This window comes from Myotis myotis, unplaced genomic scaffold, assembly GCF_014108235.1.
Source record: "Myotis myotis isolate mMyoMyo1 unplaced genomic scaffold, mMyoMyo1.p scaffold_m19_p_16, whole genome shotgun sequence".
Taxonomy (NCBI): Eukaryota; Metazoa; Chordata; class Mammalia; order Chiroptera; family Vespertilionidae; genus Myotis; species Myotis myotis.
The window spans coordinates 48,335,011-48,354,205 of record NW_023416320.1 but is presented as its reverse complement, the minus strand read 5'-3'; the positions used below and the strand labels follow the sequence as shown (position 1 = coordinate 48,354,205).

Below are 19,195 nucleotides of genomic sequence, written 5' to 3'. Positions count from 1 at the left end.
AGAACTTAAGAAATAATTAAGAAAATTCTGCAGAACATAAGTACACGCCAAGGGCTATCCCAGGGCGAACACACATGTTAAGCTAGAAATGTCAGTGCTGGGATGAGCACTGGGTTCAAGACATAAATAAATTCGCGACCTTCACAGTTGCTGGGTTTTTGTTTGTTTGTTTTTCACCAAAGCACTCAATGATTTCTCCAGAGGGAAAGAGGGAAGAAAGGAGGTAAAGAAAATCTCTGGAAAAAAGTCAACTCCGGTCAAAGAATTCCCGATTCTTCACACACACACACGTGATGGTTAGTCCACTCAGATGACCATGGAGTGACCATTTGTCTGAGGTGGATAGTTCCGCCTGGAGCTTCCCAAGTCCCACTCTCTGACATGGGTAGCGATCCTGCACAGGGGCTTTCTAAGGCATTTTCAGCGTTTGTGCTCATCCATACGCCCTGATGAGTGATGGTCTGATGAATGGTGTCTTTGTGTAGGAAAACAGTTCTTCTTGGTGGACGCTCGCCCTGTGAGCACGGATGCTCACCAGGGTCCCAGGGGTGCACCTCAGGCACGGAAATCTTAACTTTAGGAAATGCACTCCAGCTTCCTGAATTTTACGTCACATTTTATGAAGCTTCTTCTCTATGTCTCTTTCCACATTAAAGAAAGTCCTATGCTAGGGAAGGTACCTCTCCTATGCTCACACACTTTGCAGGTTTGCACTTCATTGGATTAGGATACATAGTTCTCTGACTGATGAACCTGTTTACAGAACATGGTCTTTAATGGAGGTAAGGCACTCTTCAACTTACACACCAAAGAGAATAAGCATTCTAAGACAATTGGAGTCACGGTAAGTCTTTTTATCACAGAAGAATACAATTTAACAATTTTTTATTGATGAGTGAGAGAAAGAGAGAGGAGAGAGAGAGAGAGAGAGAGAGAGAGAGAGAGAGAGAGAGAGACGTTGACTTGTTGTTCCACTTATTTATGCATTCATTGGTGGATTCTGACAGGGGATTGAACCTGCAACCTTGGCGTACATAACCAACTAAGCTCTCTGTCCAGGGTGTTACAATTTTTTTTTTTTTTAATGTGAGGGAGTCATCATCAATCAGCACAATATTTTAAACCTGCTTCCTATACTTACTAATCAAGAAAATCATCTTGTTGGGAACCATAAGTGCAAACTCTCAACTGCTCAGGAAGCTCAAATGAAAAAAACAGACTTTGTAAGCAGGTCTTGATCAATCTTGAGAGAGTAGTTATGGCCGAAGTATAGTCACTGTCATTTTCCTGCCTCATTATTTGGAAAGCAGATGGAAACACGTGATTTGAGGACAATACTCCACCTCTCTCTAACTGACATTTGAAAAGGTTCAACCACTCCCCTAAGAAAAGTTGCTGCAAGCTCTTCACTCATACATCATTTTATTTTTGCAAAGACCATGAACAGTCTTATCTGTACATAATGTTACTTATTTCTTCATTGAATTCATTTGCCTTTCCTAAGCCAGGGCCTTGATGCTCTTGGTCAGACAGCCAGCCGCTGGGCCTGCCAGTGAGCGTGTGTTGAGGACGCCGACTGCCCTGACTCAGGCCCTGGGCAGTGCCCTGGCTTCCCTGCTGGAACCCCAGTTTGTGCTCTATTATCTACTCACCGTGTGCCTATGTTGACCATTTCGAATCATAACCCCCACCGAAAGCAAGCCCCATTTTAAACCCGTTCTATTGAGAGCAAATAAGTACTCTCATTGATTATTGGTGGGAATTTGAAGAGCAGCTCAGTCTGTGTACATATTAACATCTACAGTGTGTACACCCAGGCCCTGGCAGGTCGCTCAGTTGTTAGAGCGTCCTCTGATAAGCCAAGGCTGCAGGTTCCATCCCCGGTCAGGGTCGGAACTGTACAGGAAGCAATCACTGAATGTATAAGTAAGTGGTACAATAAGTTGATGCCTTTCTCTCTCTAAAAATCAATAAATAAAAATTGCTAAAAGTGTGTTCACCATTGGGTCGTCAACACTACCGCTAAGCATTTATTCTACAGGAATATTAATGTAAATAGACCAAGATACATATGTACAAAATGCTAACTAAAAAAATTTAAAGTAAAAATATTGGTTAAAACATGGCACATATATAAATAGAATACTTGACTGCAATTTTTAAGAATGAGATGTATTTATATTAATTTACATGAAAAGATGACTGGCGTCTTATAATTGAAGATAAAAGCTATGGAGGAATACATACATACTAAGTCTTGGCATATTATCCAACATCTTTCATAAAAATGCGTATTTATATTCTGTGCCTTAGCATATGCATAAATAAAACACTGAAAGAATATTCATTAAATCATTAAAAGTGATTATCTGGAGAGAGGAACAATTACTCTCTCATATATGTTTATATTGCTTAAATTTTTGTATCAAATGTATTAACATTTTATTTTTTTATTTTTTATTTTTAATTAAATCTTTATTGTTCATATTATTACATTTGTTCCTCTTTTTTCCCCCCTATAACTCCCCTCCTCCCAGTTCCTGCCCCACCCTCCGCCCTCACTCCCCACCCACTGTCCTCATCCATAGGTGCACGATTTTTGTCCAGTCTCTTCCCGCATCTCCCACACCCCTTTCCCCCCCAAGAATAGCCCATTCCCTTTCTATGTCCCTGATTCTATTATAATCACCAGTTCATTCTGTTCATCAGATTATTTATTCACTTAATTCTTAGATTCACTTGTTGATAGATGCATATTTGTTGTTCATAATTTGTATCTTTACCTTTTTCTTCCTCTTCCTCTTCTTAAAGGATACCTTTCAGCATTTCATATAATCCTGGTTTGGTGGTGATGAACTCCTTTAGCTTTTCCTTATCTGTGAAGCTCTTTATCTGACCTTCAATTCTGAATGATAGCTTTGCTGGATAAAGTAATCTTGGTTGTAGGTTCCTGGTATTCATCACTTTGAATATTTCTTGCCACTCCCTTCTGGCCTGCAAAGTTTCTGTTGAGAAATCAGCTGACAGTCGTATGGGTATTCCCTTGTAGGTAACTGAGTTTCTTTCTCTTGCTGTTTTTAAGATTCTCTCTTTATCTTTTGCTCTTGGCATTTTAATTATGATGTGTCTTGGTGTGGTCCTCTTTGGATTCCTTTTGTTTGGGGTTCTCTGCGCTTCTTGGACCTGTAAGTCCATTTCTTTCACCAGGTGGGGGAAGTTTTCTGTCATTATTTCTTCAAATAGGTTTTCAATATCTTGGTCTCTCTCATCTTCTGGCACCCCTATAATTCTGATGTTGGTACGCTTGAAGCTGTCCCAGAGGCTCCTTACACTATCCTCGCATTTTTGGATTCTTTTTTCATTTTGCTTTTCCGGTTGGGTGTTTTTTGCTTCCTCGCATTTCAAATCATTGACTTGATTCTTGCGCTCCTCTGGTCTGCTGTCGGGAGTCTGTATAATATTCGTTATTTCAGTCCGTGTATGCTTAATTTCTAGTTGGTTCCCCCATATAACATCGAGGGTCTCATTAATTTTCTTGTAGATCTCATTAAGTTTATCGGCGGCTTCTAAACAGTTCTTGAGAGACCTTAAAAGTGTGGTTCTGAACTCTATATCTTCCATTGACAATTTTGTCCTGTTTCTTTGTCTCCGCATTTTGTTATGCTTCCTTGGTGCACCCCCTAGTGGTCTTTGTGCGCAGTCTTATAGTTAAACCTTGATTGTTGTAGCTAATACCAGGGAGGGTTTGACCTCCAGGCCAAGTGGCTATGAGAATCAGCTGTGTCTGCAGTGAGAGAACTTCTGTCCTCTAGGGAGGTGCTAATCTAGCCTTTGCCTGAGGCTATCCGGCAAATGCCTCTGTGCAGGGCTTGGGCGGGGCGGGTCGCACAGGATCAACAGGGTGGGCCGGAGAGAGCAGTTATGGCGGCTCTCAGTTCTGTCCCCAGGGGCTCTGCCTCTCTGAGTCCCAGCACCCGCTGCAAAACTCGGAGAGAAAGCTGCACTCGCTCTGACTGAAGCCAGACAGTCCCGCTTCTCCCGTTTGAGTCTGGGTCCCTAAAGACTTTCCCGTATCTGGAGCTCAGAGTCTGCGACTCCCTCCCGATTGAAAATGCCAACCGCGCCCTCCGCCGCCAGCCCGCTCCGTGCACTCCGCAGCTCAGAATTTGACTTCAGCACTGCACCTCCTCTGAGTGTCCGTATGCGTTTCTCTTTCCTCCTAGTTGTAGGACTTCCACTCAGCCAGCGTTCCTGTGGTTCTGGGTGATGTCCGTTCCGTTTTTTAGTTTAACTTTTGAAGTAGTTGTTCAAGGCAGCAAACTCCGGCGTTAACCTATGGCACCATCTTGGTTCTCTCAACATTTTAAAAAACATTAAAAATATTTCCATTTGGGAAGAAAACTGTCCAAAGTATGATGAGAAGGTATTAACATAGTATCATCTCTTGAGAAAAAAATTTTATTCTGATGTCATTATGTCAAAAATTTCTTATTTCATGGAGGTCAAGAAAACTCATTTTAAATTTCATGATTTTCTATGGTCTCAAGACTAAACTTTCACTCCACGTTCGTTGAGAGTTAAAAACCAAAGACCACAGAGAGAGTGAGACTGTTCTACATGAGAAAACGTTCGCCCTCCTCCGGGCCCAGGGCTCACCCCCAAGTATGTGGCTGGTCTTCGAGGAGTAGGTGGTTGTTGTTGTTGTTGTTATTATTATTACTACTACTACTACTGCTGCTACTGCTACCACAAGTTGAGTTAGTTATATGCTAGGCAACATGCACAACTACTCGGCATCGATGATTGCTAATTTAAACAATCCATCAAATGCAGCTTTCCAGCCTCACAGAGAGCTGAGCGCCATGAGAGCAGTTGGCTTGCCAAGGCCACGTGCTGGTGGGCAGTGGGAACAGAACTTCAGCGTCTTAGCTGCAGGGCACCAGCACTTTAGAAGCTCACCATGAAAATGTCACAAGCATGTCGGTGTTCACTGAATAAAAAATTTAAAATGATAACCAAACGATAAGGAGTGATGATATCTTCACAGCATAAAACCATTTCAAGAATCTGTGACGGGGTAGTCACATCTAGACGGGAGAGTCTTGGCAGGCCCTGCGCACAGGAATGTACGTTTCACCCAGTGAGAGAGGATTTTCGTCAAGAGGGAAGTTAACACCCAGATGGCAAACAGTTCACAGATGCCTGACATTGTGCTTGTCACTGGACCAGAGTTCGTGGTGGGAGAGGGTGGGGGGAGGGAGGGGGAGGAAAAGGTAGGGGGGAGGAGGAGTTAGGGGGAGGAGGGGTGGGGTCCCACGCAGGAGTGCCTCCCAGAAAGAATACGCTGCAATTCCTTGTAATCAAAGTCCTTCTGGGATGGGCTGCCCACGCTGCCCCCTGATCAGCATCGATCAAGGCCATGTGGCGTCCACTGCTGCCTGGTGTCCTCGCGATAGCTGCAGCTCTCATTAGTCTACAGGCCCAGCCATCCTAAGCGCTCTCCCCACCTCCTCCCTCTTTCCTCTTCGCTGTTTCTCTGTCTTTTTCTATTCCCCTTTCTCCCTGACCCTCTTCTTCCCTCTCCTCTCTCTTAAGCATCATTTCTTAGGCGCCCACATGAACCAGGAGCCATGCCTGCTGTCTGCCCAAGACAGCCTGGCTGCACGGTGCCTGCTTGGGGGCAGCGCTGGGTCCTCATGGCCTCCCGAGTGTGAAGCACAGACTGCACCCAAGAGACATTGCATGACGACAGGCCTGAAATCTTCTTTGCATTCAGTTCTTCCGAGTAATTTAAATCCCACAATCTGTGTGCAGTTTGCAAGAGCATGTCAAATGTAAATGTGCCGGATGGGTAAAAGCAAGGTGATGAGCGACATGTGGACAAGATGGGAGTGCCCTTTCCTTGCGGATTGAAAAGAGGTCTCATGGCCCAAGGGGCAGATTCCAGAGACCACAGCCTGAGTCAGACGGGTTTGCACAATGGTAGGCCCCACCCCTGAAGTCTTTCCTTGGTTCTGTCACAAATTTTGTGGAGGTTAATCAGGATCTGCTAATAAAATGCAAATACTTCCAGTAATAGAATGACATTAGCTGTCTTTTATACCTGAATATGCTCTAAACCAATCTGGTTGGTTTCCTCCTAATTCAGCACTGAACTCTACAGAACTACCATGTCGTACAGAAGGCTACGTTTGGGCTCTCCAAGCAATGGTGCCGACCCCCAAAGGGCTCATAGTGGGTGCTAGGGGAGGAATAACTTCACGTTAAATGAACACAAAGCAGAGAACAAACTTTGAGCGTGTATGTGTGTGCGCGTGTGTGCATGCATGCATGTGTATGTGCACGTGTGCATGTACTAGTATTTGTGTGTATGTGTGCATGCATGCATGTGTATGTGTGCATGTGTGTGTGTGTATGCACGTGCGCACGTGTGCTTCCGCCTGTCCCTGGACATGTCTTGGTGATGTCTTCTGCTCTCACACCTGGTTCGGTGGTACATTCCTTCTGGTTTCTCTAGTTAATTTATTGCTACAGTCGGTTCTTTATAAGGAGGCTCCTCTTACCCAGAGACGAAGGAGGGCGCGCGCTGCGTGCGGAAAGTGGTCCGCCAGCTCCTTTGCTGGTTCCCACTTGCACGTGCCATGCTGAGGACGCAGACTCATTCCCTGGGCAAGAGGGCACGTGAAGAAGTCACACATGTGGAGCCGCGGCCAAGCCTGTCATCAGCCACCACTTCTCACCTGGGCACAGCCTGCCGGCTCCTCACTCTTTCTACAACCATCACCATTCTGAGGTCAGAGTCAATGGTCTCTGTGGACATATGTCCAACGAATGGGACACAACGCACAGGCACCTTTCCTTTGCCTCTTGAAGGGAGGATACGAGATGGAAAAGATCCTCACAGTCAGTGTCCCCAGGGCGCTGTGGGTGAGAGAACCAAATAAAGCGACCAAACTTCCCACCCGCATTTCATCTTAGACTCTGACAAACCCCAAACATGGGTCACAATAATGCATGATGGCTAGAAGCTTTGTTTCAAGAAAAGGAGAGCCTTGGCCTGAGCAGCGACGTACCCACCACACATACTGTGAAAACACTTCCTCTCGTCAGCTTTGCCCTTATTATCCAGCGATTGGGTACGTTTCCTCTTCAATCTAAAAATTTTTAGAAAAATACCCTCATTTCCTCCAAAAGAAATAAACACAGGCAAAGGTCAGGGGGACGCATTCCATGGACGCTGTCCACAGTGGAGCAAAGTGCAGGCAGGCGGCTGGGCTAGGGCGTTCCTGGCCTCGGTCAGCACTGAGGGGTTGGGGCGGTGTCCCCAGGCTCCACATTCCTGAAGGGAAGCGAGGCCGTCACTGAAGACCCCTGGCCCACAGCTCTGGGGAAGAGGCTGCATGTTCATGCTGCATGGGAGTATTCGTGAACAAAGGCCTGGGCACCCCTGTGGGAGGTGCGGGGAGATGTTTATGGGCCAGGCTCCCCCAAAGAAAGGCACTCTCTATATTATCCTATAGGTTCTTTGTCCTATATCATTTCTTTTCTTGTTCTTTTAAAACCCTCACCCAAGGAAGAAGGAAATGAGAGAGAGAGAAACATTAATGTGAGAGCAAAACATCGATCCGTTGCCTATGCAATTCAACAGGGGATTGAACCCATAACCCAGGTATGTAGCCTGACCGAGAACTGAACCTGAAACCTTATTTATTTTTTGGTGCATGGGACAACATTCCAACCAATCACGCTACCCAGCCAGGGCCCTACATCATTTTTTAAAAATAGATTTTTATTGATTTCAGAGAAGAAGGGAGAAGGAGAGATAGAAACACCAATGATGAGAACAAATCATTGATTGGCTGCCTCCTGTTTGCCCCATACTGGGGATAGAGCCCCCAACCCAAGCATGTGCCCTCACCGGGAATCGAACCAGGTTCTACATCATTTCTTAATTTCTTCCCCTGCTTACCCATCACTCTCTGCCTTTCCCTTTGCTCAGCCCCTCGCTGTCTCTTAAACCTTGCCTTGTAAGAGAATCTGTATGCTCTACAACCCCCTTTTCTAGTGCCTATCTATCTTTGCTCAACACAGATTTCTGCCACACTTGTTGGTCTAAAACTCACCAATGCCTACCTTCCCTCTGAGGTTTGACGGTTTATTTGATTTTTCTATATCTCTGGATCTATTTTGTTCATTGGTTTATGTTGCTCATTATATTCCATAAAATGAGTGAAATTATGTGATATTTATCTTTCTCTGACTGGCTTATTTCACTTAGCATAATGCTTTCCACGTCCATTCATGCTATTGTGAATGGTAAGAGTTCTTTCTTTTTTATAGCAGAGTAGTATTCCATTGTGTAGATGTACCACAGGTTTTTAATCCACTCATCTGCTGATGGGCACACAGGCTGTTTCCAAATCTTAGTTATGGTAAATTGTGCGGCTAGAACATATGGGTGCATATATCTTTCCTGATTGGTGTTTCTAGTTTCTTGGGATATATTCCTAGAAGTGGGATCACTGGGTCAAATGGGAGTTCCATTTTAATTTTTTTGAGGAAACTCCATACTGTTCTCCCTAATGGCTGCATCAGTCTGCATTCCCACCAGCAGTGTACTAGGGTTCCCTTTTCTCCACATCCTCGCCAGCACTTGTCATTTGTTGATTTGTTGATGGTAGCCATTCTGACAGGTGTGAGGTGATACCTCATTGCCATTTTAATATGCATCTCTCTGATGATTAGCAACTTTGAGCATTTTTTCATATGCCTCTTGGCCTTCTGTATGTCCACTTTTGAGGAGTGTCTATTTAGGTCCTTTGCCCATTTTTTGATTGGATTGTGTATCTTCCTTTTGTTAAGTTGTATGACTTCCCTATAAATTTTGGAGATTAAACCCTTATCAGATGTAACATTGGCAAATATGTTCTTCCATGCAGTGGGCTCTTTTGCAAAAAAAAATTTTGTAAAAATTATTTGCCAGGGTGAGCTTTATACGATGAAATCAGGTTTGAAAATGTGAACTGTATAATTTCTAGTAGTTTTCAAGAAAGGATGAGCACCAACGTTTGGGTTAATTATGACCCTGCATTCATACATAGCGAGGGTATTCTTCAAGGATATCCTCCCTAAGTATCTTACCGCAGTTTCTAAGACTTACTCTTGGCTGCGTGGATAAGAGAGAATGTTCCCTCATCAAGTAACCATCTATCCCCACAGTGTCAGTGGACAGCTGTGGGAATAAGGTGGCATCTGAGGAGAGTCCTACAAAAATAATTCAATGCTATACGACCTTGGGGTCCCCCACTCTTATGGGGTCCACAGGATGGCCCATGCATTTGGAACATAAACGGAGCTGCCTTTCACATGCCTTTAACTATGTAACTCTGACAGCCCATTCGGTGACTCTACCCAACCGATAACGTGGAGTTTCTTCATGTAGACTCAACTCCCTCTCACATCTTGATTCTCCCATTGTTGTTTAAGTCCCGGGGCCCTTTCCTACAGGTTACTACTGCTCCCATTGCCCTGTGGAAGCAAGCAGGTGCCAGTGGTTAGCAAATTGCTGACACACCTGCTGAATAATCAGAGCAACCTGATGTCATCATGGTCCCTAAAACAGTGCTGCCCACAGACGCACAGAGTGAGCCACATATGTTCTCAAAACTTTTATAGTTTCCATGTTAAGAAAGTAAAAGGGATATAGGTCAAATTAATTTTAGTAATATATTCTATTTAACCCAACACAGCTAAGATTTGCCATTCCCACATATAATCGTGTAAAATCTTTAATTAGACATTTCACTGTTACTTCCTCTTGTCCTCAAAACACAGCATGCATTTTATAGTAACAATACACCTCGATTCAGACTCTAAGTTTTCTTTTGAAGTAGTTGACAGGCATCCAGACTTCATAACATTACAGTTGAAAAGTTGATTCACATACCCAAGTTCTCCCAGAGATATTTAAAAGTTTTCAAACAAGAGAATTAAGGACACAGACAGTAGTGTGGTGAAGGCTTGGGGAGGGGGTGGGAGTGGGGAGAAGGGGTGAATGGGGGAAAGAGGACATCTGAAATACTATCAACAATGAAGATACATTTTAAAAATTAAAAAAGAAGAACATTTAAAAAGGATTGTTTCTTAAATTTTAATTAAAATGAAGGAAAATTAAATAGTTTCTCAGTCACATTAGCCACATTTCAAGTATCCAGGGCTGACCAGCGATGATAATATTGAACAGCCCCTCTCTAAACACTGCATTTACATTGCAGTGTTACAATACATGTGACGTATATTCATATGTGACAATCATTTGAAGATCTGATTGAAGTGATTTGTTACTAAAAGTAAAGCATCAACATATATTTTGAAAAGTAAACCATTATTCTTAGACTAAGATAAAATATTTGCAAAAGACATACCTACCTGATAAAGGACTATTATCTGAAATATGCAATCAAGAAGCCCAACAATAAGAGTAGCAAACAAGCCCCAGGCATCCAGTGCACAGCGTGGTGAACACAGACAGCAACAATATTGTGCTGTAATCATCAATTTGCCGAGAGACTAAGAACCTAATGGTTCTAATCACTAACAAGGAAGGATAATTAGATAATGGGATAGAGGTGCTAGTTATCACTACACAGGCAATCATGTTATAATACATAACTGCATCAAATTAACATGTTGTATACCTTAAAGTTGTACAATGTTATCTGTCAAATACATTTTAATTTTAAAAACCTCAACTATGATAAAGCAAACAACCCAATTAAAAAATGGGCCAAAGACCTAAACAGACACCTCACCAAAGAAGACACACAGAAAGCAAGCACACAGGTGAAAAGATGTCCACATCCTATGTCATCAGGGAAATGCAGGGACAAACAACGAGACACCTCTGCACACCTGTCAGGTGGTTAAAATCCAGAACACGACGGCACCCAATGCTGGCGAGGATGTGGGGCACCCGGAATTCAGGCTCCGTGCCGGTGGGAGCGCACACAGTGCAGCCACGCTGGGAGACAGTCTGGTGGTTTCTTTCAAACCTAAACGTACTCTTACCTACTGTCCAGCCTCCATGCTCCTTGGTGTTCATTCAAAGGAGCTCGAAACTCACTTCCACATGCAGACCTGCCCGGGGTGCCTCCCGCAGCCTTGTTCCTCACTGCCAAGCCTTGTTCCTCACTGCCAAGCCTTGTTCCTCACTGCCAAGCCTTGGAAGCAACCGGGATGTCCTTCAGTAGGTGAGTGGGTGAACACACTGCCCAACCGGCAATGGCATATTATTCAGCGCTGAAAAGGAGCGAGCTATCCAGGCCCGGAAAGACATGGAAGAACCCTACATGCATATTAGTAAGTGAAAGAAGCCAATTTGAAAAGACTGCACACAGTATGATTCCAACTCTATGACATTCTGGAAAAGGTAAACCTACGGAGACATAAAGATAGCAACGGTGGTGGGGTGAGTGCTGAGAGGCAGAGCACAGAAGGTGTTTAGGGCAGTGACACGACTCCGTATGACACTACAGTGGTGACATTTGTCCAAGCCCATGAGATGTACACCAAAAGTGGACCCGAGGGTGCACTCTGGGCGTTGTGTGATTACAATGTATCAATGTAGGCTCATCCTTGGTAAAAAAAAAAAAAAAAAAAAAAAAAAAGAAAGAAAGAAAGAAAGAAAAAGTGCTATTCTGAGTGATGCTGATGATGGGGGAGGGTGTACACGGGAGTGTAGGGATGGTAGGTGTATGGGAAATCTCTGTACCTTCCTCTCAATTTTATTGTAAACCTCAAACTTCTCTAAAAATAGTTTTAAAAGCAAAACAACACAAAAACAAAACAAAGCAATTATTAATTTAGAGCATCACACAGTTATCTCTGTATTCAGATTGGTCATTTTCATTTACTTGTTCCATGGGAACAGAGGGATTGATCATAGCAAGCCGGCCCCCGGAGTGTACATCACTCACAGTCTTTGAATCTATGCAGCTCTCCACAGCGGACGGACATGATCTCTGTACTGCCTACAAAGGCAACCATCAGACATGACTCTTGTGCTCTCCGCCCCAAACATCGTGGGGAAGCCCTCGGGGTGCTGACGTGGGTCCGGGGGCCGCGCGAAGGGCTGCCATGGCTCTGGGGAGGCGGGCGGGCTCCAGAAGAGCCGCCGCCCAGGTGATTCTGTTAAAAGAAGGAACTGAGATTTTGACGGTTTCTGGCCAGGCCACTCTGATCATTTTTAAGGGACACTTTTTAGATCTGGATAAATTTAGAGTTTATAATGTAATTTAGGAAATGAATACATTTTCTCAGTGTGATGAGTATGTTTTGGATGGGGGCCTATTCTTTAAGGAGTGTGTAAAAATTAATCCAATATATATGGGATAAGAGAGGGAGGCTAATTTATTAGGGGATAAAGGAGGGAGGCTAAATTACTATTTATCAGTTAATCCTACAGTCTAGATTCCCAGTGGATTAATTGAAGTTACTTTTTCCTTCTTTATTCATGCAAAACGTTTTAAATGAGAAACCTGGGGAACTTTAAAGTGCCATTACTTACTTTGCTTTAATTGCAGCCAATTCCTGAGAGCACTGTTCCAAAGAGCCTTTCTGGTGACTTAAAAATCCCCAAGGTAATTTTTATGTTCCTCAATTCAAAATAGCCACTTAATTGTAATTTTAATAGAAACTCCAGAAAAAGGGGTCAGAGTTCATCCTGAGATAATTACCTGGCTGTGCTCTCCACTGGGATAAATGTGTCTGAAAATAATAGGGGGAAACACAATGCATCAAGGATTAAAACCTTCTAAACAGGCGTGTTTAACAGATTCCATGAGCAGTTAAAAATAATCTGTACTCTCAGTCCAGCGACCGTTTGCCAGGGAGAACCAAAGTTGAGAAATTTCTGTGAGAAGCATGACTCAGAGGGAAAATGTAGAGTCCGGCAGAGAAGGAAATGGTCTGACATCATTCCCCATTGGTCCTTCCTCCGATCACGTGTTCCGGGCATCTTTAAAAGGACGTTCCGGGACTCAGACAGACACAGCACCGTCCCGAGGGCAGCAGCTTCTTCCCACCTGGCAGATAGTCCCGGACAGCACGCAAAATGTGTGACGCCTTTGTAGGTACCTGGAAAATGGTCTCCAGTGAGAACTTCGATGATTACATGAAAGAAGTGGGTAAGCAAGACGTGGGGGGCGGGCTGGATGCATACCCTGTTCTCTGGGCAATAGTGGCTATGGCTGTTCCACTCTGGAAGCACTGGCCGGATATGGAATGCTGCTTTTGCATCGAGGCTGCAGAAACAGCAAGTGAGACCATTTGTTGGTAGAGACATTGTAGACCAAAGTCGCAATGACAGGCGAACCAAGATGGAAAGGGTCTAAAAGGGATTTTTATGGGCTACAGAACTGAAAAGACTTCACTTGATTGCTCACCTGGGTCTCTTTGGCTTACTTGGCTCTCTGCCTGCTTCTCTTTCATTCCTTCTGGCATAGAGAAAGGAGCAACAGCCCGGCTGGGGTGGCTCAATGGTTGGTCACCTGCCCATGCACCAGCTGGTTGCCGGTTTGATTCCCAGTCGGGGCACATGCCTGGGTTTGGGCTTGATCCCCAGTGTGGGGCGTGCAGGAGGCAGCCGATCAATGATTCCCTCTCATCATTGATGTTTCTAACTCTCTCTCCCACTCCCTTCCTCTCTCTGACATCAATAAAAACATTAAAAAGGAGCAATAACTTGGAAATACAAGCATATCTATTCCCTAGCATGCAATAATGTCCTTTGACAGTGTATTTCTCATCTTCCTGTAATTTTTAAAGTAGACTTATGTTAGCCAATTACTTTATTGTCTTAATGTCAATCCATTAAAATGTGTGGGGGTTTTTGTGGGGGGCAAACTCTTTTTTCTTTTTTCTTGAATCTATTGAGGTGACATTGGTTAATACAATTATATAGGTTTCAGGTGTGCAGTTCTATATACATCATCTGTATATTGTCTTGTGTGTTCACCACCCCGAGTCAAGTCTCCTTTCATCATTATTTATTCCCCCTTTACCCTCTCCTACCTGCCCCCACCCCCCTTTCCCTCCAGTAGTCCCCATACTGTGTCTGTGAGGCTGTGGATTTTTGTTTGTTTGTTTTGCTTAATCCCTTCACCTTTTCCACCCAGCCCCCAGCCCCTTTCCCCTAAAAGTCTTAATTTTAGAGAGTGTGTTCCTTAAAGGACTTAAAAATTTCTGCGACTAGCAAGCCCATGGGATGCCATAGAATTATTGCATCATTTAAAAGGAGACTGTTACACACATAATATCCCTCCTCCTCGATAATGAAGGCTCCTGGGTCTTCAGATTCCACTAGTGTTGTCAGTGTGCCACGTGAGGGTCCCCAGGCAATGAGGGAGCAGAGCAGGGTTGTAGAGACGCAGGGCTCAGTCCCCAGTAGGGGGTGTGCAGGAGGCAGCCGATCAAGCCTCTCTCACCCTGAGAGCCCCCCACCCACCGCCAGCATGACCAAATCCTACCCAGGGATGAATCGGGAAGGACTTGCACACAGTGTCTTTATTAGGGGTTAGAATTTATTCCCTAAATCTCAGATTTAACCTCCCCCAAGGCACACAGCATTTTTTTTGCTTGTCTATAACCACTATTTTCCTTGTTTATAGTGAGAGATGGAAATCAGGGACTTCAGCATGAGTGAGACCTAACTTTCCAGAATATCAATTAATTTTGATTCCATAAACTTAATAGGTGCTGATATGGAAATGCCAGGATTTGAGGCTACTTAGCTATTGATTTTTAGGAACATTTCACACTTTTACTGTTTACATTTAAACCGATAAAATTCTGATGATAAGACAATCAGATGCCTCCTTACATTAGCTGCTCTGGCTGACGGCCGGAAAGCAGGTGTCGCCTTCGCCGGTCAACAGGGAGGAAGCAGCGGGTGGAGAAGACGCTAGCCGAGGCCGGCCTCTCGGAGCCACGGTGGACTGAGCCGCTGCTGTGCTGACTCCCTCCCTGTATGTGACGTTCTGTTTTGTAACAGAGCCGGGACTTGAAGAAGCAGCCTAGCGTGTTCCCGCCTGCAGCCAGGTCTCCGGCAGGGACTAGATCAGAGCCTCAGCCCCCGCTGTTTCGTTCGATATTTCTCTCCCTGGTCCCATTTCTAACCTTTGGCGTCTGTAAGTGACCTCCAGTCACAGCAGGAGCTGCGATCTCTGTACACGGGTTTTAGGGACCCAACACACACGGGGAGACCGTTACTGCTGCGTCTGTTCGGCAGTAAGTTGTCACCTCATTCCCTTGGCAAGAAAAGTAGATTCCTCTTAAGAAAAAAGAGAAATTTGTAACGTAGGTGATTGGCAAGCAAAGCATTGATTACTAAACCTACTGAAACAGTGGCTTCTTGAATGTTGAAGTTCCACAGTCGCTGCAATGCCCTCCTTAACCCTGCCTGCATGGGTGGGGCCACCTCGCCGCTCTGACATGACACTAACGGAGGGAATGGTTTGCCTTTGGGGGATCCATCCGATCTCCTCTCCTGGTGGAGTGAGGTGAGAGCCTGGGCAGCAAATGCTACGAGATGTTATCTGTGGGCACCCAAAGGGATAGCACTTTTTAAAAATATATATATTTTATTGATTTTTTACAGAGAGGAAGGGAGAGGGATAGAGAGTTAGAAACATCGATGAGAGAGAAACATCGATCAGCTGCCTCCTGCACACTCCCCACTGGGGATGTGCCCGCAACCAAGGTACATGCCCTTGACCGGAATCGAACCCGGGACCCTTCAGTCCGCAGCCTGATGCTCTATCCACTGAGCCAAACCGGTTATGGCAGGGATGGCACTTTTTAACTGAGTAGCTCTCTAATGGCCCCAGTCTCCTGGTGAGGATTCTGTCTTTGCACACGAGATCGTTTTTATTTAAGCAAACCAGGCCGCAGTGCCCAGTGTGTCTTGAACTGAGTGAACGCCAGAGGCTGGCTGAGGGCTGAGGCGGCCATTACCGTGAGAGCAGTGACTGAAAGACACACACATTCCCGAAGGCGCATCCTGGTTGACAAGGGGCAGCGGTCTCCCGGGGGCTGCATCTGAACGCAGAGGGAGATTTAAAGGACAAACCCACAGCCAGCTGTGCTTCATGCGTTTCTGTAAAGATTCGCCTCTTTACTTCTCTGCGGCAGCTGCTTGAACGAGGTGGTCCAGAAGCTCGCCGTTTCCCTTCATGCACATGTGCCCCTACACTCCCGTGTGCGCAGCCCCGTAGCCACACCGCAGCTCTTTCTTAAAGATGCGGAGGACGCTGTAAGCCGCTTCTCCTCTCCCCCCGCAGGAGTGGGCTTCGCCACCAGGAAAGTGGCCGGCATGGCCAAGCCCAACATGACCATCAGCGTCAATGGGGATGTGATCACCATTAAGTCAGAAAGTACCTTTAAAAACACGGAGATCTCCTTCAAACTGGGCCAGGAATTTGACGAGGTCACTGCAGACGACAGAAAAGTCAAGGTGAGGAGTGAGGGTGGGGCGGAGGGAAAGCCTGGTTTCCAAGGCCAGGTACTGCCCCCAGCAGCCGAGCGGCCGCCCTGAGAGGGAAGACCACCCCCCACAGGCCGGAGGTCCCTGACCCCCACCCTCTGAACTTTGTTGCCTGGGATATTTAATTGGTGACTTCCACTCCTTCTTGTAAACTTGTCCTCATTATTTTAATAAACGATGAACATAATTGTCCTTATTATTTTAAGAAACAATGAACATAATTTTTGCCATATATGTAGTACTTGAAGTGGGTTAAGTAACATAATGCTAGGGAAGTTTACAAAGAGTGTGAAAATTTTAAAAAATCACTGATGATACTACCATCTCAACGGAGATTTATGATCTATACTCTTTCACAGCAGTTTTGATGCATGTTTGTATGACGTTCTGACATAGCGTATGTTTTTGTTTTGACTTTCATTTAATTTCTCGTGGCAATATATTCTCATCACGTAGAATTTCGAATGACCCCAGGACGCCCCACAGGGCGGCGCAGGTGTAATGTGAGTTCCCTGCGCACGTGAACTCGCACCTGCTTTCTCTCGCTCCGCAGAGCACCATCACCTTGGACGGGGGCGCCCTCGTGCAGGTGCAGAAATGGGATGGAAAGTCAACCACCATCAAGAGGAAGCGAGTGGATGACAAGCTCGTGGTGGTGAGTATGTTCTCGCGCCCGATCCTCCTGCGGGGCCACCTCTGACCACCACTCCGCCCAACACGCGGCTAGCGCCGCTGCCGCTGTGGCACAAGCAGCGATTCCGTTGGGATTATGGGGCTCATCCCGCTGCCTTTGTGCCTGCGGCTCAGCCGGGGCATGCTCCCCGCCGGGCAGCACTGCCTGACCTGGGCATGCCCCACGCTGCAGCACGCACTCTGCTGGTACCCTCACCCCCATCTAGATTGTGAGGCTCCTTAAGGGGGAAACGTCCATCTTCCTGGTCTTCATGGCTCCCTGATTTATCACATCAGGTATATATAGGAACAAATGTCCGTCCTAAGCCTGAAGGAGACAATAAGCGAAGGGACGAGATTGACCAAGAATGTTTTTGTGTGTCTAGGAGTGTGTCATGAAAGGCGTCACTTCCACCAGAGTTTACGAGCGAGCGTGAGCCGAGGGACAGTGACCTGGACGGACGTTTGCGTCAAACTCTTGACATTCTGCTGGAAATACAGTCCAAACGTATATTGTTATTGTCCACTAATTAGCAAGCCACTAACTTCCCCCCAATCAGAATTTACTCAGTGTGGTTGCATTGGTTAAATAAAACATTTTAGAGTTAGAAGGTGATGTCATGATTCCTTCATTGTGCCGGAGAATTCTTCTAACTCAGAGCAAGAAATAGAAAATTGTACCATTGCTTCGTTTCTGGTGTGAGCAATATGGTTTTTCACAATAATCCAAGGTAAGACATGTAATATTCATGAATTTTCCATGTCTTGGTAGAAGTTGATAAACATGCTATTATGAAATGTGAGGTTCTTCTTTAGTGTGTCTTCAGGCAAGTAACTCTCGCAGAGACCGAAGGCAGTTTAGAAAGTGCGGTAGCTGCCCCTTCTCCACGGGATAGGTTCCAAGACCCCCCCGTGGCTGCCTGAAACCACAGAGTACCAAGCCCCACAAATGCTGTGATTTATCTATACACCTGTAACTATGGTAAAGTTTAATTTATAAGTTAGGCACAGTAAGATACTAACACAAGTAATAATAAATATGGTAGAACAATTATAATAATATACTTAATACAAGTTTTGTGACTGTGGCATCACTAAGTAAAATAAGTCTTACTGGAACGCAAGCACCACCATACTGGGATCCCTGATCTGACATCCAGGATGCTACCAAGTGACTAGCAGGTGGGGAGATGCTGGACAAAGGGATGCGTCACATCCCAGGCGGGACAGAGAAGGACAGGGTGAGTGTCACTGCGCTCCTCAGAACGGCGTGCAGCTTAAAATTGATGAGTTGCTTATTTCTGGAATTTGCCATTTATATTCTCCTACCTCAGTTGGCCTTGGATAACTGAAACTGGAAAGTCGAACCGTGGTTCGGGAGGATGACATGCACTCCTAGGGGATTTTGTGGGTTCAGTTCCAGACCACCTTCAAGATAAAGCGAGTCACATGGAATTTTGGGTTTCCCAGGGCAAGCAAAAGTTATGTTTCCACTATGAAGTGTGCAATGGCATTATGTCTAAAGCAATGCACATACCTTAATTAAAAAGTTCTTTAGTGCTAAAAAATGCTGACCATGATCTCGGCCTTCAGCAAGTCCTCATCTTATTGCTGGTGCAGGGTCTTGTCCTAGTAACATCAGAGATCGCTGATCACAGGTCTTAAGAAATCCTATATAATAAAAGCCTAATATGCAAATCAACTGGTCACTATGATGCGCACTGACCACCAGGGGGCAGATGCTCAACACAGGAGCTGCCCCCAGCCCACAGGCCCCAGGCCAGCCAAGATGGGTGCCAACGGGGACCCCCCAGTTGCCCCGCTGGTCATCCCACAGATCAGCCCTGATCACCAGGCAGGCCTAGGGGCCCTACCTGTGTAAGAATTTTGTAAGAGCCCTACCTGTGTAAGACCTCTAGTACAGCAGTTCTCAACCTGTGGGTTGCGGCCCCTTTGGGGGTCGAACGATCCTTTCACAGGGGT

The 19,195-nt window shown here is 45.4% G+C and overlaps 1 protein-coding gene across 1 annotated transcript; it reads left to right on the top strand.

Moving 5' to 3' along the window:
* The first annotated feature begins 13,027 nt into the window (after nt 1-13,027).
* On the top strand, nt 13,028-17,823 carry LOC118670438 (fatty acid-binding protein, adipocyte). Its single transcript, XM_036337409.1, has 4 exons — nt 13,028-13,184; nt 16,338-16,510; nt 17,094-17,195; nt 17,599-17,823. Exons 1-4 carry the CDS (start codon nt 13,112-13,114, stop codon nt 17,647-17,649), a joined length of 399 nt encoding a protein of 132 aa, XP_036193302.1. The 5' UTR covers nt 13,028-13,111; the 3' UTR covers nt 17,650-17,823.
* Nucleotides 17,824-19,195: the final 1,372 nt, after the last annotated feature.